Raw genomic sequence first — 17,130 nt, 5'->3', positions numbered from 1 at the left:
TTCTTTAGTATTAATCAACTAATCACAAGTATTAATTAGTGATGAAATATATTAAATTTTTTTCAATCAACTCTAAGAAGATCATTTTGAACTTCGTTTTCAAAAAATTTCTAAGTAAAATGAGTGCTTAGATGAGAGGTAGCTAACAATACAAAGAATATTTTGATTAGAGTTCCAATGAACATAAAGCTAGCATTATATATAAAGTATAGTTGAAATTTTCGTTTAAGGGGCTAAATGTCCTTTGAATTTTATGTACTTACAATTAAAATAAGTTTTTGATGAGATGAATCAAATGAAAATATCAATCAACATTAATAATGACGCTTGCTATGGCTACCAAAAATGACTTGTATCATCGCCATTAAATATGGAATATGCCAATGTAATCAATGCAAAAGCCATTGTCATCAACTACTCCAACACTAGTCATCACTAACAAGATATATGCCATAAATGTTAATACCTTTTGTAGTTAACAAGGTCAACATCCGCCATCAACATTAATGTTGATTCTCATCATTGCCAACAAGTAGATATTTGTCTTCAACAGTAACATTGATACTCACCATTGCTAGCACCCGCCTTCACCTCTAAGACAAATGCACTCCAATAAGGTAAATTTCTAACATGGACATCAATGCCAATTACTCGTCGTAATAACTAATGATGACACCCTCTGTCACCATTATCAAAGCTGGCGCTCTTTATCTTAAATGTGTCAACAAATGATCTGACACGAATCTGTGTCAATAAATGACCTGACACGAATCTAACTCAAAAAAATATACGTTCTATTTTGAAACAGTGACCTAACAAAAGTTCAAGTTAGGTGCAAGTTGACCCGCAAATTCAAAACAGTCTCAAAATTGACTAGGAGTATTATTTGATTTCAACTTAATCCAATGATTTTCCTACTAAACGGGTTGTGTTCAACTTTTTTTTTTTTGTGTTCAACTTCAATGAGTCGTATTGATCTAAATAAATTGCACGATCCATATAATTAACGGGCTGAATCACTCGAGTTTAAGTTAGGTAGGCTTGAGCATAATCAAGTTTAAATCAAACATTTTAATCCATATAATAATCAGATCAATTTGGGTCAAACAAATTCAGGGCATGCCAACTTTGGTTCAAACCTAAACCAGACCTGTCCACTGTAAACTTTAAAAAAAAAATTAAGACTCTTAACTTTAAAAAAACTATAAATAAATTTATGTATTTTTTATAGTATAAAATTTTTATCTTATGGATTTCATATAAATATTTAATAAATATATTACATTCCTGATATATTTTATATGAAAAGCTAATCATTTATAGGAAAAACAACATTTAACCCATTAATTTCAATAAAAAAAAAATTAAAATAAAAAATAAACTAAAGAAACTTCTTTTATCTGTAACACAGAGCATCAAATTGGCTAATCCTATTTGTTTAGCTCATTTAACTTAAGCTTCGTTTGGGACAACTTTCGTACTGCTTTTTAAAACAGCTTTTTTAGTACAAAAATTTTAAATTCACAAAATTTTTGTACTAAAAAGCTATTTTAAAAAGCAAGAGAAAAGTCGTCCCCCAAACGAAGCCTTAGTCTTCATTTGGGACGACTTTCTTACTGCTTCAGCAGCTTTTTAGTACACAAATTTTAATATTTAAACTAAAAAGTTACTTTAAAAAGTAGTAAAAAAATTTGTCCCAAATGAAAACTTAATTCTCATCATTAATTAAGATAAGCTCGAATTAATAGATAATCATGAGGCTATCTACCCATTAAAACACACTTCAATCCATTCAAAATATAATGTATTTATTTATATTCCTAGTAATCGCATGGTTTTCAATTAACACATTTGGCTATTTATCATTTGATTTTTTAGCCTGCAAAGCAGCTTATTTAGACGCCCTAATTAAGGGTTTATTTCAGGAGGGTGATTGTAAAATTAGTGTGAAAAAATAATTTTTTAAATTATTATAGGTATTATATAAATATTTTAAAAAAATCAAACAATAATTTTTTAATATCTTCCATACATTAATAAATTTAATTATAAAAATAATTTTCATCATAAAAATTTCCAATAATAATAATAATATAATTACTATCTGAAAAATAAAAGAGTCAGCAAGCTTCCTCAAACATGTCCTAAATCTAATGATTTCTTTTTACTTTAGGGGAAAAACTTCAAAAAATAAATTAATAAATGGTGCTTTCTCTCTCGTTAAATCAATTGCAACTGACAATCAATCTTGTTTAAAATAAATAATAATAACTAATATATTTTTTATTATCAGTCATTAATATAATCTAAAGCTTAGTTTGAGACAACTTTTTTTAATGCTTATTAAAATAATTTTTTTCTAAAAATTACTTTAAAAAACAATAAAAAAACCTGTCTCAAATAAAGCCTAAGATTTTATTTAGGACAGCTTTTGATCATTAATTTTTTATTGTTTTTATTAAATTTTTGTACTAAAAAATTATTTTTAAAAGCAATAAAAAAGTCGTCCCAAACAAAACCTAAATCTAAATAACATCCAATCGTAATGGTATTTAGATTTACATCAATCAATCTTGACTATTAATATTATTCAAATCATCTCAATTTAAATAATATCAACAAAAAATTCTTTTCATAAATAAGACAAATATTAAACCAATAAACAAGTCCTATAAAAGAAACATAAGATGTTCATATGTAAGAGGATTGTAGTTTTGTTTGGGACTTTTTTGGCCATTATTTCTGTATTGCTTTTAAAATTTTCTTAATTAATGTTTTTTTTTTAATAATTTTTTTAATTTTCTAAAACAATTTTTGTATTAGAAATTTTTATACTAACAAACTGTTTTAGAAAATAATGAAAAAGCTGTCCCAAATAAAGCATAAAACATGCTCTTAAAAATAATAAGAAAACTATAACAATAGAAGCATGCAACTCCACAAAGAAAATAGTAACAAGAAAAAAAAGAAAATGAGAAGGTTCAGTGAATATTTCCTTTCAACAAAGAATATAAATGGCACAGCTTGCTAAGGACTGTTCAAACATGAATGTTCAATAGTTGTAAAGCCAGAATTTGCTTTCTCCATAACGCACATAATGGCAATCAGAAGTCTATGCTCGGTTCTCCTTCCAATTTCTGGGAGCTTGGGAAATTTTATAGCTTTGAATACAAGCCTGCTTCATGAACAGCAAAAGACAAAGGAATCAATACAGGTGATTAGTCCATCCTGTTCAGATTAAGGTTTTGTTTGGGACGGTTTTTTTACCGCTTCTTAAAACAGTTTTTTAATATAAAAATTCAAAATTTTTTACTACAAAACTGCTTTAAGAAGAAGTAAGAAAGCCGTCCCAAACAAAACCTAGGAGGAAAATCTTTGATTCTGGACAATTTTTGGAGCGTTTTGATAGTAAATCTACTTCAAACTGGTTGAACTTGGCAGGAGATTATTCCAAACCACCAATAAGTGAGAGAAGAACGCATCATTAACGTAACTTTCAAGACAGTTGACTGATGACTTGGATCTATAGCGATTGATTTGTCCATTTGGGCTTTGTTTAAATGGAAGAAAAGTGGGGAAATGAAATGAAATACAAATAGTTTGAGTTGATTTGAGATTATTTAACTCATTTTTCATTTCATTTCATTCAAATTTCTAGAATTCAAATAGTCTTAAGGTTTCGTTTGGGACAACTTTCTTATTACTTCTTAAGTAATTTTTTAATTAAAATTTTTTAATTTTTTATACTTAATAGCTGCTTTAAGAAGAAGTAAGAAAGCCATCCCAAATGAAGCCTTAGTGGATTTGCATAAGGCCGAGATGGTAGAAGACGACGGCAACTAAGCGCAATGGTGATAAGTGGTCGGTGGTAGCAGGCACTGGCTAGGATAGTTTTCATTTCTAAGAGAATTAAAACACCTAAAAAGTTATTTTTGACTACTTTTAAAAACAATTTGATTTAATTTTCAAAAATAAAAAACAATTAAAAAACACAAACAAAACTTATTTCTTAATAACTAAACAAAAAAAAATCATTAGTGATTTCAATCTAATTGTCACTCACCAAGCATCCTGGGTAGCAAACATCCAGAGTATCCACCTTCACAACTAATCATCTTCCAAAACACTCCATATCATCCTGCATAAAACACAGTAAAGCTCATTTGTCATTAGCTCAAGCTAGGAAGATCTCTTCTCCTATAAAATAAAACAAGTTTTATCTACCAGAACAAGGACAGGAAGAGAAGGGTAACTAGATAGATAAGCTTGATGAGACGACGCTTCTTCTCTTCATTGAGCTGACTAAAGATCTCAGTTACGTCTATTAGGTGTTTCTGCTGCTGGTATCTGAAAGTGAACAACCATTTTATCATGCAAATAGTCAGTAATAGGTACTAAGTAATAGGGCTTATTCCCAAGTCCAGCAATCAATTATGCATGTCCTGTTTCTTCTATTGAACACGGAAAACCAGATCATGGATAGTATGAAAAAATATCCACCCAACACAAAACAAAAGTCTCAGTCCTTATAATGGACGCCTACATTTTGACTTCAACAGTTCAGACCATGATGAGCTTAGAAATGTTATATTATGGATTCCAACTTCTGAAGATACAAGAAGGATATATCTTGTCTAGAAAACCCATGCCATCAATGTTTTTTTTACTGCCGCAAAGTTTTTAGCATAAAGTTATAATCATTCCATTCAGAATATTCTAAGAAAATTATATATATATATATACCCTATATATATATAATATATATATATTATATATATTTATAATTATATATAATATATATAATTTATAATTATATATATATATATATATAATTATATATATATTAATAATATGTTGCAAATGACTGTTAAGATTAATTATTTTGTGCCGACGCCGAACGTCATCCGGAGACCAATCAAATGCACCACATCACCCTTGTTCGCTATTGTGCACCGATAGACTCTTTTTATGAAAGCGTGTTGTATCTGATACACCGATACACGGATACGCCTATGATACCACCGATTACGTGTCGAGATACGACAAATCGTATCCATTAAAATACTATTTAATTTCAAAAGGACACGCATATCGTGTCCGTTGAAAACAAAAAAAATTGAAAAAAAGACGCGTTATTATTTCCATGGTTGCGAGCGAGTTCCTCATTTCCGAGGATTGGGGAATTTTTTTGGGGGGGATATTATAAGCACAAGTTACAAATGATTTACTTTTTTTTTTGTAATTTCAAATATTATGCTTTGATTGCTTTCTTAATTTTTATGTATGCTTTATAAATTATAAAATTGTGTCCGTGTCATACCCGTATCTTTTATTTTTAAGAATTCACGTGTCCCGTATCCGTATATGTGTCGTCATATCTGTATCAGTGCAACATAGCTTGCTCGGTACCGCGGCTCGGTATTACTCGGTACCGCGGCTCGGTATTTCTCGGTACCGCTACTAGGTACTGCTGACATGATTTCATTCTGGTTGGTCTCTGGATGGCGTTCTGCGTCCGGTCTCCGCATAGAATAATCTCTCCCCATAAGAATTGTCTTCTTTCGAAGTGGAGCTTGCTAAAAAGAACAGGGAACAAAACAAGTCTCCAGCTTTCATTAAAAGCCATTAGTAGTAGCATAGCTGGCACTCTGTACAGTCTTCCAACAATCGAGCTTTAATCTACTAGAAATTATGATTTGCAGAAATTCCCTTTTGGTGGAACGAATGATGACTAAATTTTTGGGTTAATTGTTTTTATTGATGAAAGAAGCTCACCACTTCGGCTGCTAAAGAAGGGGAAAGACCTCCAATTACTTCATGTCTGACTTTTAGCTACTTTGAATTTTAGTTATTCAAATTTTATAATGAATGATGAATGACGTGTGAGAATAAGTGGCTCTACCACGGCATTAGTCTTTCAAAAGCATCAGCCAATGGTGTATGTGATCTCCTCAGTCTTGCTGATCTCAATTTTAAATAAAAATAATAGGTCATATCAAGTTCATGAAGCTTCCACAATTACAAGTCTCCACTTCGATAGCCCTGTCCTTCTGCCAATTAACTATTTGTTAGTGACTCGGTATTTCTTTATTAAGTATGACGCATATCAATATATTTTACAATATTTTCCTGAAGAGATGCCGTAGCCAAACTCTTTTGGCACCACCCATCCCTCAATAGATTCCTCTTAGTAACCAAATGGCGTAGCCGCAGGGGCTCATTTCTATATCCATCAATGACAAGCAACTTTTAACGCTGGTATGCTATCAATAACTTACAGGGTTAAAAGAGAATATTACAAGCAATGCGTCAAAGGCACAAAGTAAAGTGATGAGGTTGAAGCAACGATTTTATCAAAGTGTGCTCATATGAACGCAAAAAAAAGTGAGCTACTTCCACATTGGAGTGCTGAAACCAACAAAAAAATTGAGTTCACATTGTATGTGTGCTATAGAATTAGTCTATGTTTTTTTCCCCTAGTTATTTTGTTAATGGGCTCTGAAAATTCGAGTCACCACCTTTTTGCGAGTCGGCATAATTTGAACCGATGTTCCTAGTTAAATTTTCACAAGGCATGTTAGTTTTAAGATGGGACACTATTTAGAGATTTCGCCATTATTTTGTGATGACTTAATGATTTGATTCCAAGTTTCTCATAGGCGCAGACCCTTATAATCAATTACCCTCAGGGAGAGAACTTTTAATTAAAACTAGTTGTTAAGTAGACACTAAATATCAAAGCGTATAGTAGGAGCAAATATATATTGGGATTTAAAATTTACAATCATATACTACGCTTTTATCAGTGTGGCGTGTGGAAGCTCATCAGTGATGTTCACGATGCCATGAGTAAACCCTCGAAACCTTTTGGCGACACATTTGGCACGGCGAGTAGAATCTGGTACACATTTTTCTTAGCAGGACAAGAGGAAGCTCAACAACGACAGTCACTAGATCACTAGTGAACCATGTTTGTAGTGCATTTAGTACAGCTAGTAGAAGCTCATAAATATTTTTCTTAGCCTGCAGGAGGAAATTTGTTAGAGACATTTGGGACATGATCGGGAAATTTATTTGTTGCAACTTCCCATGCATGTGGCCCATATGTGTCGGAGACGTCAAGAGGATGCTGAAATTTTGATTGTACTAACTCTTAAAAATTTCACACAAGAAAATTAAAATGAACAAATGCACTAAATGCAATATGAATACACTGTTAAATATTAAAAGTGCAGCACAAGTAACCCTAAAAGAGAAAAATATTGAATAATATATTAAAATACATAACTTACAAGAAATTATGAAGCACTTACAAGTTCATTAAGAATGCGAACAGAAACCGTTGTTATGCCTAAAGCCCCAAGGAACTCACAACAATGAACAAAATAGTTTAAATGATATTCATGATCACATGTTTGATCTCAAGTCCGATGATGCTTTGCTTGTTTGATTATATTGTAAATAGAAAATTTAACTTTAATCGTGACTCTTTTGAATTTGTCAAGTAAACCACATGTTAGGAGAATAAGTTTCGTCGATTATATCCTGTTAGGGCATAAAGGATTAGACTTAGAAAAGTAGAACTTATGATCCAGCCCTAGATAAGGGAAGGTCGCTCAAGAGCATGCTTGCAACATAGTGAGTTTGAGTTTAAAAATTAATTCGCACAATTTTTAAGGTAACCACAAATCGCTTGGAAAAATTGCACGCTTTTCAGAGCAGCATAAATTGAATTCATATTGGCTTCAAGTTCTTCTAATGACTTAAGAATTATTGTGATTTTGAACTTGATATTGGTGTGCTTATTGGAATGCACGTAAGAAGTTGCTTTTAATTGAAGATAACACACATCATTTTAGATCTTTTGTAAATTTTAACTTTTAAATGGTGTCATGTTTATAAAAGTGTTTGCAGTAGGGCATTTCAAATTTTGAGCACAATTTAGAGAGCATGCAAGCTTTTCAATGCACTTGCATGACTTGAGAGAAATTATAATTTTGAACTACATTTCATCTTGTAACTAGGGGTGTCAATATTTGACATAAATTAAAAATCCAACCCGGAAATTTTGGGTTCGGATTCGGGTTACGTTTTTTAAGCCTTAAAAATCAGGTTGGGTTGACTCGGAAACCCGAGATTGACCTGGAATGACCAGCACTACCCGCGCTGACCGGACCTGTCCACGCCTGACCGAAGCTTCCCAGCCTGCCTGCTCGCGTCCCAAAGCCTCGCGCCGCATCCCAGACCTACCAGTTGAGATGATCGTTGACCTGCCTGTCTGCCATCCCCGCGTCCTGTCATCAGTCGTTGGCCTGCTTCCACCGACTTCTGCTGTCACCAGCCCACCGCTGCTGCTGACCCGCTGCTGCTGACCCGCTCGTCGGCCTGCTGATCCGCCGCTGCCAGCGTTGTTGTGTCCGCTGGTCGGGTTCGGGTCTGAAAAACCGACCTGTTTACAAAAATGGGTCGTGTCAGTTCCAAGTTCGACCCAAACCCGGCCCGTGACCCCAAATTGACACCCCTACTTGTAACAATTGTTTGCCCATAATATAGGCTCACACTTGATAATTTTCACAATCCACTTTTAATCCACAGTTCATAGAATTCAAAGAGTTCAATGGGAGATCCTACTTATGTTCATCGACATGTTGAGTTCATTGTAAATCTTGCTTTATTCTGTTATAATATTGTTATGATTAAATTTATGTTCTTCTGTCGTGATGTGTATCATACTTTAAGTATTTATTTTTGTTCTTATTTTGTGACTGCATAATCTTTCATTTTTATTTTTGTCGTATTGTTGTTCAGAAATCCCTTTTAATTTTATTCTTTTTAAGTTTGTTCAATGAAAACTTCAAGATCATTCCACTGCTACTCCCACGTACGGGACATTTGAGGGGGATGATGCCTTTACCACCATGCATGATTGGTGTCCAAGACACCATGATCAAGGTCTTTAACTGATGCAGGACTAAGTATGAAATGCTTTAGTTCATTTAGATTTTGCACAACTCTTGATTAGAATAATTATAGAACAAAAGTCATAGCAGTTTAAAATGACAAATCAAAACAAATAAAGGGCCACACCCGCTTAGGCTAAATCACGTGGCAAGAGATTTGAAGCTTCCAAAATAAAATAGAAAACAATACAATGGCAAGTAGTAGTTTCAAGGAAATCCTTAATCTAACAATGAGAGTTAATTAACATAAAGGTGCACTCAAGCCCTACGTTTACTAAGCTTAGCATGAGCGGCGTGGAGTCGTCCTTCATGACTGTCATCAATTCCGAGAGAAGTTAGATTTAGGAAATATAATGAAAGGAGAAAGAGAAACCTTCGTCAAGGAGTGGTGGAGATCCTCCACTCGACGCCTTCGAAGTGCTCGTCAATTGTTTCCACTAAGGTGTCCAGAATACGCTCCAAGTAGTCATCGACAGTGTGATCAATTCTTGGGTTCACGTCGAAGAAGGTTGAGTGTAGGATATCGGTGAAGCCGTCCTCGTCCCAAGTCAAGCCGTACTCAGTAGCCGGATCTGCCATTCATGGGTGCTTGGTGGCAAAACTCTCCCCACTTGGTGGTGCACTTGAAGATTGGTGAAGAGGGAGAAGTTCCTCTTGCAATTTGAAAGGGAGAAGTGCCAAGGCCAAAATCTGAAATAAATTTCAGGTTTTTTTGCAAGGTGGAAAACTATGGAGGGAGAGAGTAATAAATCTAAAATAAGTTCAAATTTAGGTGAGAAGATTTGCTGTGATCCTCCCTTTGATTGGGAATAATTAAAGAAGAGGAAGAAAAGGAAGAAGGGTGCCGGCGTGATGTAGAACGGGATCGTTGGCTTTGCTTAGGAACTTGGAGAGCTTCTAGTGGAGGAATTCCCATGTGATGGACTTGGAAGAGTCGGCCAGCAGCAGGACATTTAATCCCAAAATAAATTTAAAACTCAAGGCTGTTAAAATGGGGAAGCTCTCTAGAGTAAAGAAGAGGAGAGAGTATTCTTAGAATTACTTCAGGTTTCCTTTCTAAAACCTGAGAAGGAGATCTCAAAGGATCCAGTGAATGGGCGGGAACGGCGGGATGTAGAGAAAAGTCAGGGAAATTATTTCCAAGCAAATTCTGAATGAATTTCTATTTCCAAAAACCGTGAATTGATTTGGGAGGTTGAGGGTAAATGCGAAGCCTCAGATTCTGCACTAGATATTCCGTCTGGAGCAATTAGGAGAGAGGAGGGGAAACGGTAACAAAAAAAATAGAAAAACTGAAGAATTTCTTTCCTTATTCCCTTCTCAACCTAGGTAAGTAATTAATGTCTTGAGTTTCAGGTTGCTGGAAGATCAAACCCAATAGGAAAATGGAGGTGGAGAGGAGAATTGGGAGAGAGGGAATTAATTTTCGGTTTTCAAAATTGAGAGGGGGCAGGTGAGAGAACTGTTAAGGAAAGGAATTGAATTCCCTTGAAAGTTACGGCTAGGAGAGTGATGGAAGAAATAAAAATTAATGCCAAGGAGATTGGTGGGCTTAATTTGAAAATTGATTTCAAATTAAGAGGCAACATTAATGCTTAATTGGGGACTTAATAGGGTAATTAATGCTGGCCCAAATTAATAAATTAAATTTGGGAAGAAAGATCTCATCCCAAATTAATTTAAAATTCAAAAGCTATGACTTGGACAGTTTCCAAAATTAGGATCTCCAATTTAGGCAATAATGTCAAATTCAAATAAATCATTTACAAACTTTCCAAATATAGACGTTCTAATTTTGGAAGAATTTGAATTTTAAATTTCAAATTTCAAACCGTCATGAGCGGAGAGGAGGTGGGTGGACGGAGGTCGGGTGGTGATGGGGCGGCAAGGTGGGCGGTCGGAGGTGGAGCTAGGGGAAAAACTTGGGTGGATGAAGAGGGGAGAAAGGAGATGAACAAGAATATACGAGAAAGATAGAGATAAATAACGAACTCACAAAGAGATCGTAAGAACCGCGAACCTCGGACTCTTCCAAAGATTGACGGGTATTGCTTTTGCCCTCACCTTGGGCTTTCCATAGAACTCACACAGAGATCTAGGAGAGTTGAACTCACCAAGAGATCAAAAAAATATGAACTCACAAAGAGATCAAAAGTAGAAATTTTCATTCATCATCATCATCATAATACAAGAGAATGAGCCTCTATATATAGGCCCCAAGAGAAATTAAAAAACACATTTGCCCCTTGGGCTTACATAAGACAAGAGGATAAAAAAGGAAAATTGCAAAACTAAATTAAAATACACTTAATAAACGAAAATAAAATAAAGTGATCTCGGTCGTCGATCTTCAGCTCCTCCTCGGATAAGCATGGACGGTTGGATGTCCGCATCACGGCGGGTAGAGAGAGGGGTGAAGATTTGGAAATATTTCCAAATAGAAGAAAATAATTAAAAAGGGGCAATGGGAATTTCGGTCAAGGTGGGATGAGGGGCTTTGAATTGTTTCTAATAGAGGAGGTGGGGGAAATAGGAAATAATTCCTAATTGGAACCATGATGGGGCCGACGGCTATAGAGGGAGGGGGAGGATTTAATGAGGTTATTTAAGGCTTCTTAATTTGGTTTAAAGAATTAGGAAAGTAAATAATTCAATCCAATTTAAATTTCAAATTTATATGGATTTAAATTAGGAACTTTCCTAAAATAGATTAACTAAATTAGGAAAGGATTTGGAATTTAAATTTGAATAATTTCAAATTCAAATCAATCACTAAATTAGTTCCAACCAAAATAGGAAATCACAAGGAGGTGGGGGAGAGGCTAGAGCCGGCAGTATTGAGGGCTCGGGTGGGGCTTTGCCGTGGAATTGGAAGGGGAAAAATTGGGGCTCGGGTGAGGGATTTGGGAAGGGGATTGGGCCGTGGGTTTTGGAGTGGAGAAGAGGGGCTCGGGTGAGGAGAAGGTTGGCCAGCAGTGGAGGTAAGGGGAAGGGAGGGAAAGGGGAGGAGAACCAAGAGTCACCGGTGGTGACTGTTGGGTACGACGGGTGGCCTCTCCTAGGCTCCACCAATTCTCTAACTCTCTCTCTCAAGCTCTCTCATAAGCTCTAAGAAAACAAGTGCAGGAATTTTTTTTTCATAATCATTCATTAATCAAAACATCAGACAAGAGGCTATAAATAGCCAAGTACAATGGACTCAAAGAAAAGACCAACTTGCCCTTTGGGCTCACAAACGACAATTCCAACTAAACGGGTACAAACGAAAAAACCAAAATGACACTAAGCAAATAGAAAAATACATGAATAATAAAATAACATAAATGACTCAGAAATACAAAGACTCGATCGTGGCTGTAGATCAGCGGCCACGCCTCTGATAAACCTTCAACGAGCTGATGTCCCCATCATTAACCCACCATGCCTAAGAAAACTTTCATGACGCTTCTTCACCTGAACGCATGGGAACAATGAGTATGTATGCATGTCATATTTTGCACGAAGTGTTGTTAACGATGAGGTGCAACGAAGGATAAAATTTTAAGAACATACTATATTTTTAGTGGCAATGGTCTAAATTTTTTTTAATGAGCCAAATATGTTGTTCGTGCTTTGTGAGAAAAAAACATACATTATAACTATGGGAGAGAGTAATTGAGCATAGATTACGACGTGATACTAATGTTTCTTAAAATCAATATGGATTCATGCTAGTAGGTCAGCTATTGAAGATATACATTTATTAAAAGGTTGCTGGAGAAGTTGATGAGGGCATCAGCAGGAGATTTCGGCGCGTTTATCAGAGGAGACATTGGAGATCAACGGCTACGATCAAGAGCTTATATTTTTTAGTCATTTTATGTAGTAGTTTCTTTTTATTTTCAGTTTTTATTGTTTTACCCTTATGGGTGGTCATTTTATGTAGGGGTGTCAATATTTGACATGACCCGAAAACCCGACTCGAAAATTTCGGCTTATGGTCAACCTGAACCCGAAAAGGGTCGTGTTCGGGTTCAACATTTCGACCCGCTTCAAAAATCAGGTCGGGTTTGGGTTAACCCTTTGACCTGATTTTGACCCGGCAACCCGAGATTGACCCGATTTTGACACATTTTTTACCCGAAAAAGATGAGATATACCCGTTTTTTACCCGAAAACTAGCAATTTTTTGTTGGAAACAGATCATTCTGGTCGTGTTGGGTTGACCCGAATAGTGCCAGGTCAGTTTCAGGTTCGACCCGAACCCGACCCGTGACCCGAAATTGACACCCTTAATTTTATGTTGTAGTCCCAAGGGCAATTTAGTCTTTGTTTCTTTTCTTTTTGGTGAGACCTATATATAGGTCATTTCTATTGTATTTGGGATAATGAATGATTGAAATGAAATTTTAGTTTTCTTTGCTTGATCTCTATGTGAGTTCATGAGAGGAGAGACCCTAAGTGGGTGCAAGCAATACCCGTCAACCGTGGTGGATTCCTTGGTTCGTGGTTCGTCTTCTTCTTTTCTTCTACGCCCCACTCCCTCAATTCCACCATAACACCCGTCGGCCTTCACCTTCCACCTCTATTCTTTTTTTTTTCCTCAAAAGATTAGCCTCCTCCTTGAACCCCTACCGCCGACCCACCTTGGCTCCCAAGCCGCCGGCCTCTAGTCAAGGCCCAACGGCCGACCCCAAGCCCGCCGGCCCCCTCCTCCCAACCTACCCAACCTGCCGGCCACATTTTCCCTCCCACATTTTGATTTCAAAATACCCATAAATGTTTTCCTAATTTGGCTCACCTAATTTAGGAATAGAATTAAGTTCAAATTCAAATTTGAATTTCAAACTATTCTTAAATTATTATCCCATAAATTAAGAGAAACCTCCAATTAGTTTAAATATGAAATTAATTCCAGATTTAATTATTCAATCCCCTTAATTACTTGGGTCCACCTCATTAATACTCAATCCCTCCCTCTTCCTCTCTCCTTGGTCAGCCAATCAAACCCCCCCCCCCTTTTTTAATTAATTAGATCGCATGAATTAAGGATCTAATTAATTCATTTCCTCCCCACTTTCCCTCATAATCTCCACTAAATTCAAATTCAAATTTCAAAGGAGATTAATCCCTAATTATTCCCTAAATTTGAAATTAATTTCAGATTTTATTTTTCTCCTTCTCCCCTTAGCTTGGCCGACCCCTCCTCTCCCTCTCTTCATTTTCTCATGGACAAATATGCATGGCCAATCCGGATGTTGATCATAGATTCGTCTTTGATTCCCAAGGACGTGTGGACGTTTTGAGATCGCCTTTATGTGACGTCAACATAGAGATCGACGCAACCGTTGAAGATTACGTGGATCGGATACTATTTTCTCTATCAACCGCCATCGACGAATACTACCTTCCATCCAAGTGGCAACTCTTACATCTTCCACCGACTCCTCCAACTCCGACTAGTTTTCCCGTGGACAGTATTGCAAGCTCCCTCTACCTCGTGGTAATCACGTCAGTATTGCTAATATCTTTCTTCTGTTAGCCGCAAGAGTGCTTGAGTGAGGGAAACTAAAGGCGACTTTTCTAAATATTAACCCTCGGATTATTGTTAACGTGCATTTGTCATTACTCACATGTTTGGTATTGTTTTAAATTGTCTTGCCTAACGAGTTTGTAACACTACCTAAGCAACTTTGCAACTGAGATTTCATTAAATCATTAATTGTGACTCGTTAATCTTTATATTGACTTGCTTCTTCAGTTGTCTTATTGTTTCTCCGTGCAATTCCGATTTCATTTCACATCAGAAGTATAGAGAGAATAAGGAGGATCTACATATGATAGTTATTGATTTAGAAAAAGCATATGATAAAGTTCTAAGAGAGATGCTCTGGAAAGTTCTAGAACAAAAAAAGGAATTAATAATGCTTACATTCAAGTCATTAAAAAATTGTACGCATAAGTTGTTACTTGTGTCCAAACACAAGGTAGTTTGACCAAGTATTTTTCTAATTCAATTGGATTACATCAAGGATCAACTTTAAGCCTATATCTTTTTGCTTTCGTAATGGATGTTCTTATTGCCCCACGTAGTGGGATAAAGGCTTGATGTTGTTGTTGTTGTTGTAATGGATGTTCTTACTAGATGTTTGAAAGAGGATGTAACCCAGTGTATGTTTTTTGTTGATGATATTCTTCTTGTTGATAAGACTACAGAGGAAGTTGAAGGAAAGCTTGAATTAAGGAGGTTAACCGTTTTCATTTGAGTAGATCTAAAATCGAATACATGAAATGTAATTTTAATAGTAATAGATATAGGGGGGTTGTGATTTTAGGCGATGAAGCCATTAAAAAGAGTAAACGATTTAGATATCTCACGTCTTTTGTTCAAAGTGCTGGTGAAATAAATGAGAATATTATTAGAAGAATCCAAGTTGGATGGTTAAAGTGGAGGAATGCATTGGGCATGTTGTGTGATAGAAAAGTACCCTTCAAACTTAAGAGAAATTCTATAAAATGATGGTGAAACCTGCAATGCTTTATGACACAGAATGTTGGTCATTAAAAAAGAAGCATAAAATTAAGTTAGATGTTGCAAAGATGAGGATGCTCAGATAGATGAGTAGCTTTACTCTTAGAGACAATGTGAAATGAGTATATACATGAAAAGACTGGAGTAGCTTCAATGACAGATAAAATTATAGAGAGTTGCCTTAGATTGTTTGGTCACAAAAAAAGTCGGCCTTCCGATAACCCGATTAGGAAAGTAGATGTATTAGATATGGCCTATATTAATAAAAGTAGAGGAATACCTAAAAAGACTTGATTATAAAGTATTAGAAATGACATTTCTTTATTAGATTTAAATGAGAATGTGACTATTAATCGGACAAAATGGAGAAAAAAATGATTTATGTAGCTAACCCCATATAGTGAGATAAAGGCTTGATATTGTTGTTTTGTGAGAAAAAAATTAAAATTATTTTTATTTAACTTTAGGACTATTAGGTTTTTTATTTCCAATTTTTTTATATATTTTCTCTTTGATTTCATTTAAGCTTTAATTTGGTTGGTAATTAAATTTTAAAATTTTAACTTAAATGCATTTTTATTTTATATTTTAGATTAAATTCTAATTTTATTTAGATTGTATTTGATTGTAAGTTTTAAAACCATTTTTATATTAAGTTTTATATTCCACCTATATTGATCATCAAAACAGTCCAAATAAAATTGTTTGCATCAAAACCGAATGCCATTTCCAAGGATCTCGAAATTATTATTCTTTTAATAATATGATATGGCGGAAGAACGGGAGCATAGAGGCTGGTCCAACCCAACCAGTCATCTAAGGCAGAATCAGCCCTTGGACTGGCGGAACTCTCAACAAAACCAAGGGATTCCCCCCCCCCCCGCTATATATTCCTCTAGTCCACGTTAAGAATCATCAAAACTGCACATTTGATCTCAACTTCTCAAACAGTATCTACACAGCTATATACAGAAAACACAAAGGTTTATGGTGTTAAGAGCTACTTTCAGTTGCAACGTGCCCATGCTAACAGTCTTATGCTTTGCTTATGAGTAACGACCGCAAGTTCTATTTTTTCTAAACTACAGCAGAGTACCACCATGCAAAGTGCAACAATAATATATAATCGGAAGAATATATCAGCAGCATAAGCAGCAGCTCGGAGATTCAAAACTTTGGAAGCCCCCAAAAATGTCAAGCAAATGAGAAAATGTTTTTTTAGAAGAATATAACAGCAGAAGCGACAGCACAGAGATACAATACCTTGGAAAAACTTTCAATTTCCAGCAGTACTGATAAGGAAGAAAACAAAGAGGTGGTCCAAAATGTGGCATATAAATGAGATATTTGCAAATCTATGTTGTTCCAAGCAATAAAACAAAGCATATAAAATAAAATAAAATAAAAATTTTAAACTTACAATCTCACATTATAGTAGAGCATTGGAGCAGCAAAAAGAAACATCATCCAGTGACCCGATACCAGAAAGAGCAAACATAAGATTCCTTGAAGCACAAACTCTGGTAAAATCACTGCATTTATCCTTGAAGATGAATCGTAAGGGTTAATGTAATCAAACTCTAGATCCGCCAAAGACATCAGCTGCAAAAACAAATGTATAAAGCAAAGGAAAAAATTAAATAAATGAGTGCAATGCTG

At 35.2% G+C, this 17,130-nt stretch overlaps 1 protein-coding gene across 2 annotated transcripts in view; it reads right to left on the bottom strand.

The window, feature by feature from the left end:
• Positions 1-2,952: 2,952 nt before the first annotated feature.
• The window catches only part of LOC110100551 (protein cornichon homolog 4), a 27,105-nt gene continuing 12,927 nt past the window's right edge, over positions 2,953-17,130 (bottom strand). The window contains exons 2-5 of one of the 2 annotated variants that reach the window (XM_020828110.2): positions 16,892-17,073; positions 4,225-4,347; positions 4,064-4,138; positions 2,953-3,178 (exon numbers count right to left, since the gene is read on the bottom strand). In XM_020828110.2, coding sequence (XP_020683769.1) covers positions 4,108-4,138; positions 4,225-4,347; positions 16,892-17,073 — 336 coding nt within the window. In that variant the 3' untranslated portion in view covers positions 2,953-3,178; positions 4,064-4,107. The remainder of the gene's footprint in view (positions 3,179-4,063; positions 4,139-4,224; positions 4,348-16,891; positions 17,074-17,130) is intronic. The other variant, XM_020828109.2, reaches the window with a different exon arrangement.

This window comes from Dendrobium catenatum, unplaced genomic scaffold, assembly GCF_001605985.2.
Source record: "Dendrobium catenatum unplaced genomic scaffold, ASM160598v2 original_scaffold_224352, whole genome shotgun sequence".
Taxonomy (NCBI): Eukaryota; Viridiplantae; Streptophyta; class Magnoliopsida; order Asparagales; family Orchidaceae; genus Dendrobium; species Dendrobium catenatum.
The sequence above is the reverse complement of the archived record's forward strand: the minus strand, read 5'-3'. Positions and strand labels throughout refer to the sequence as shown.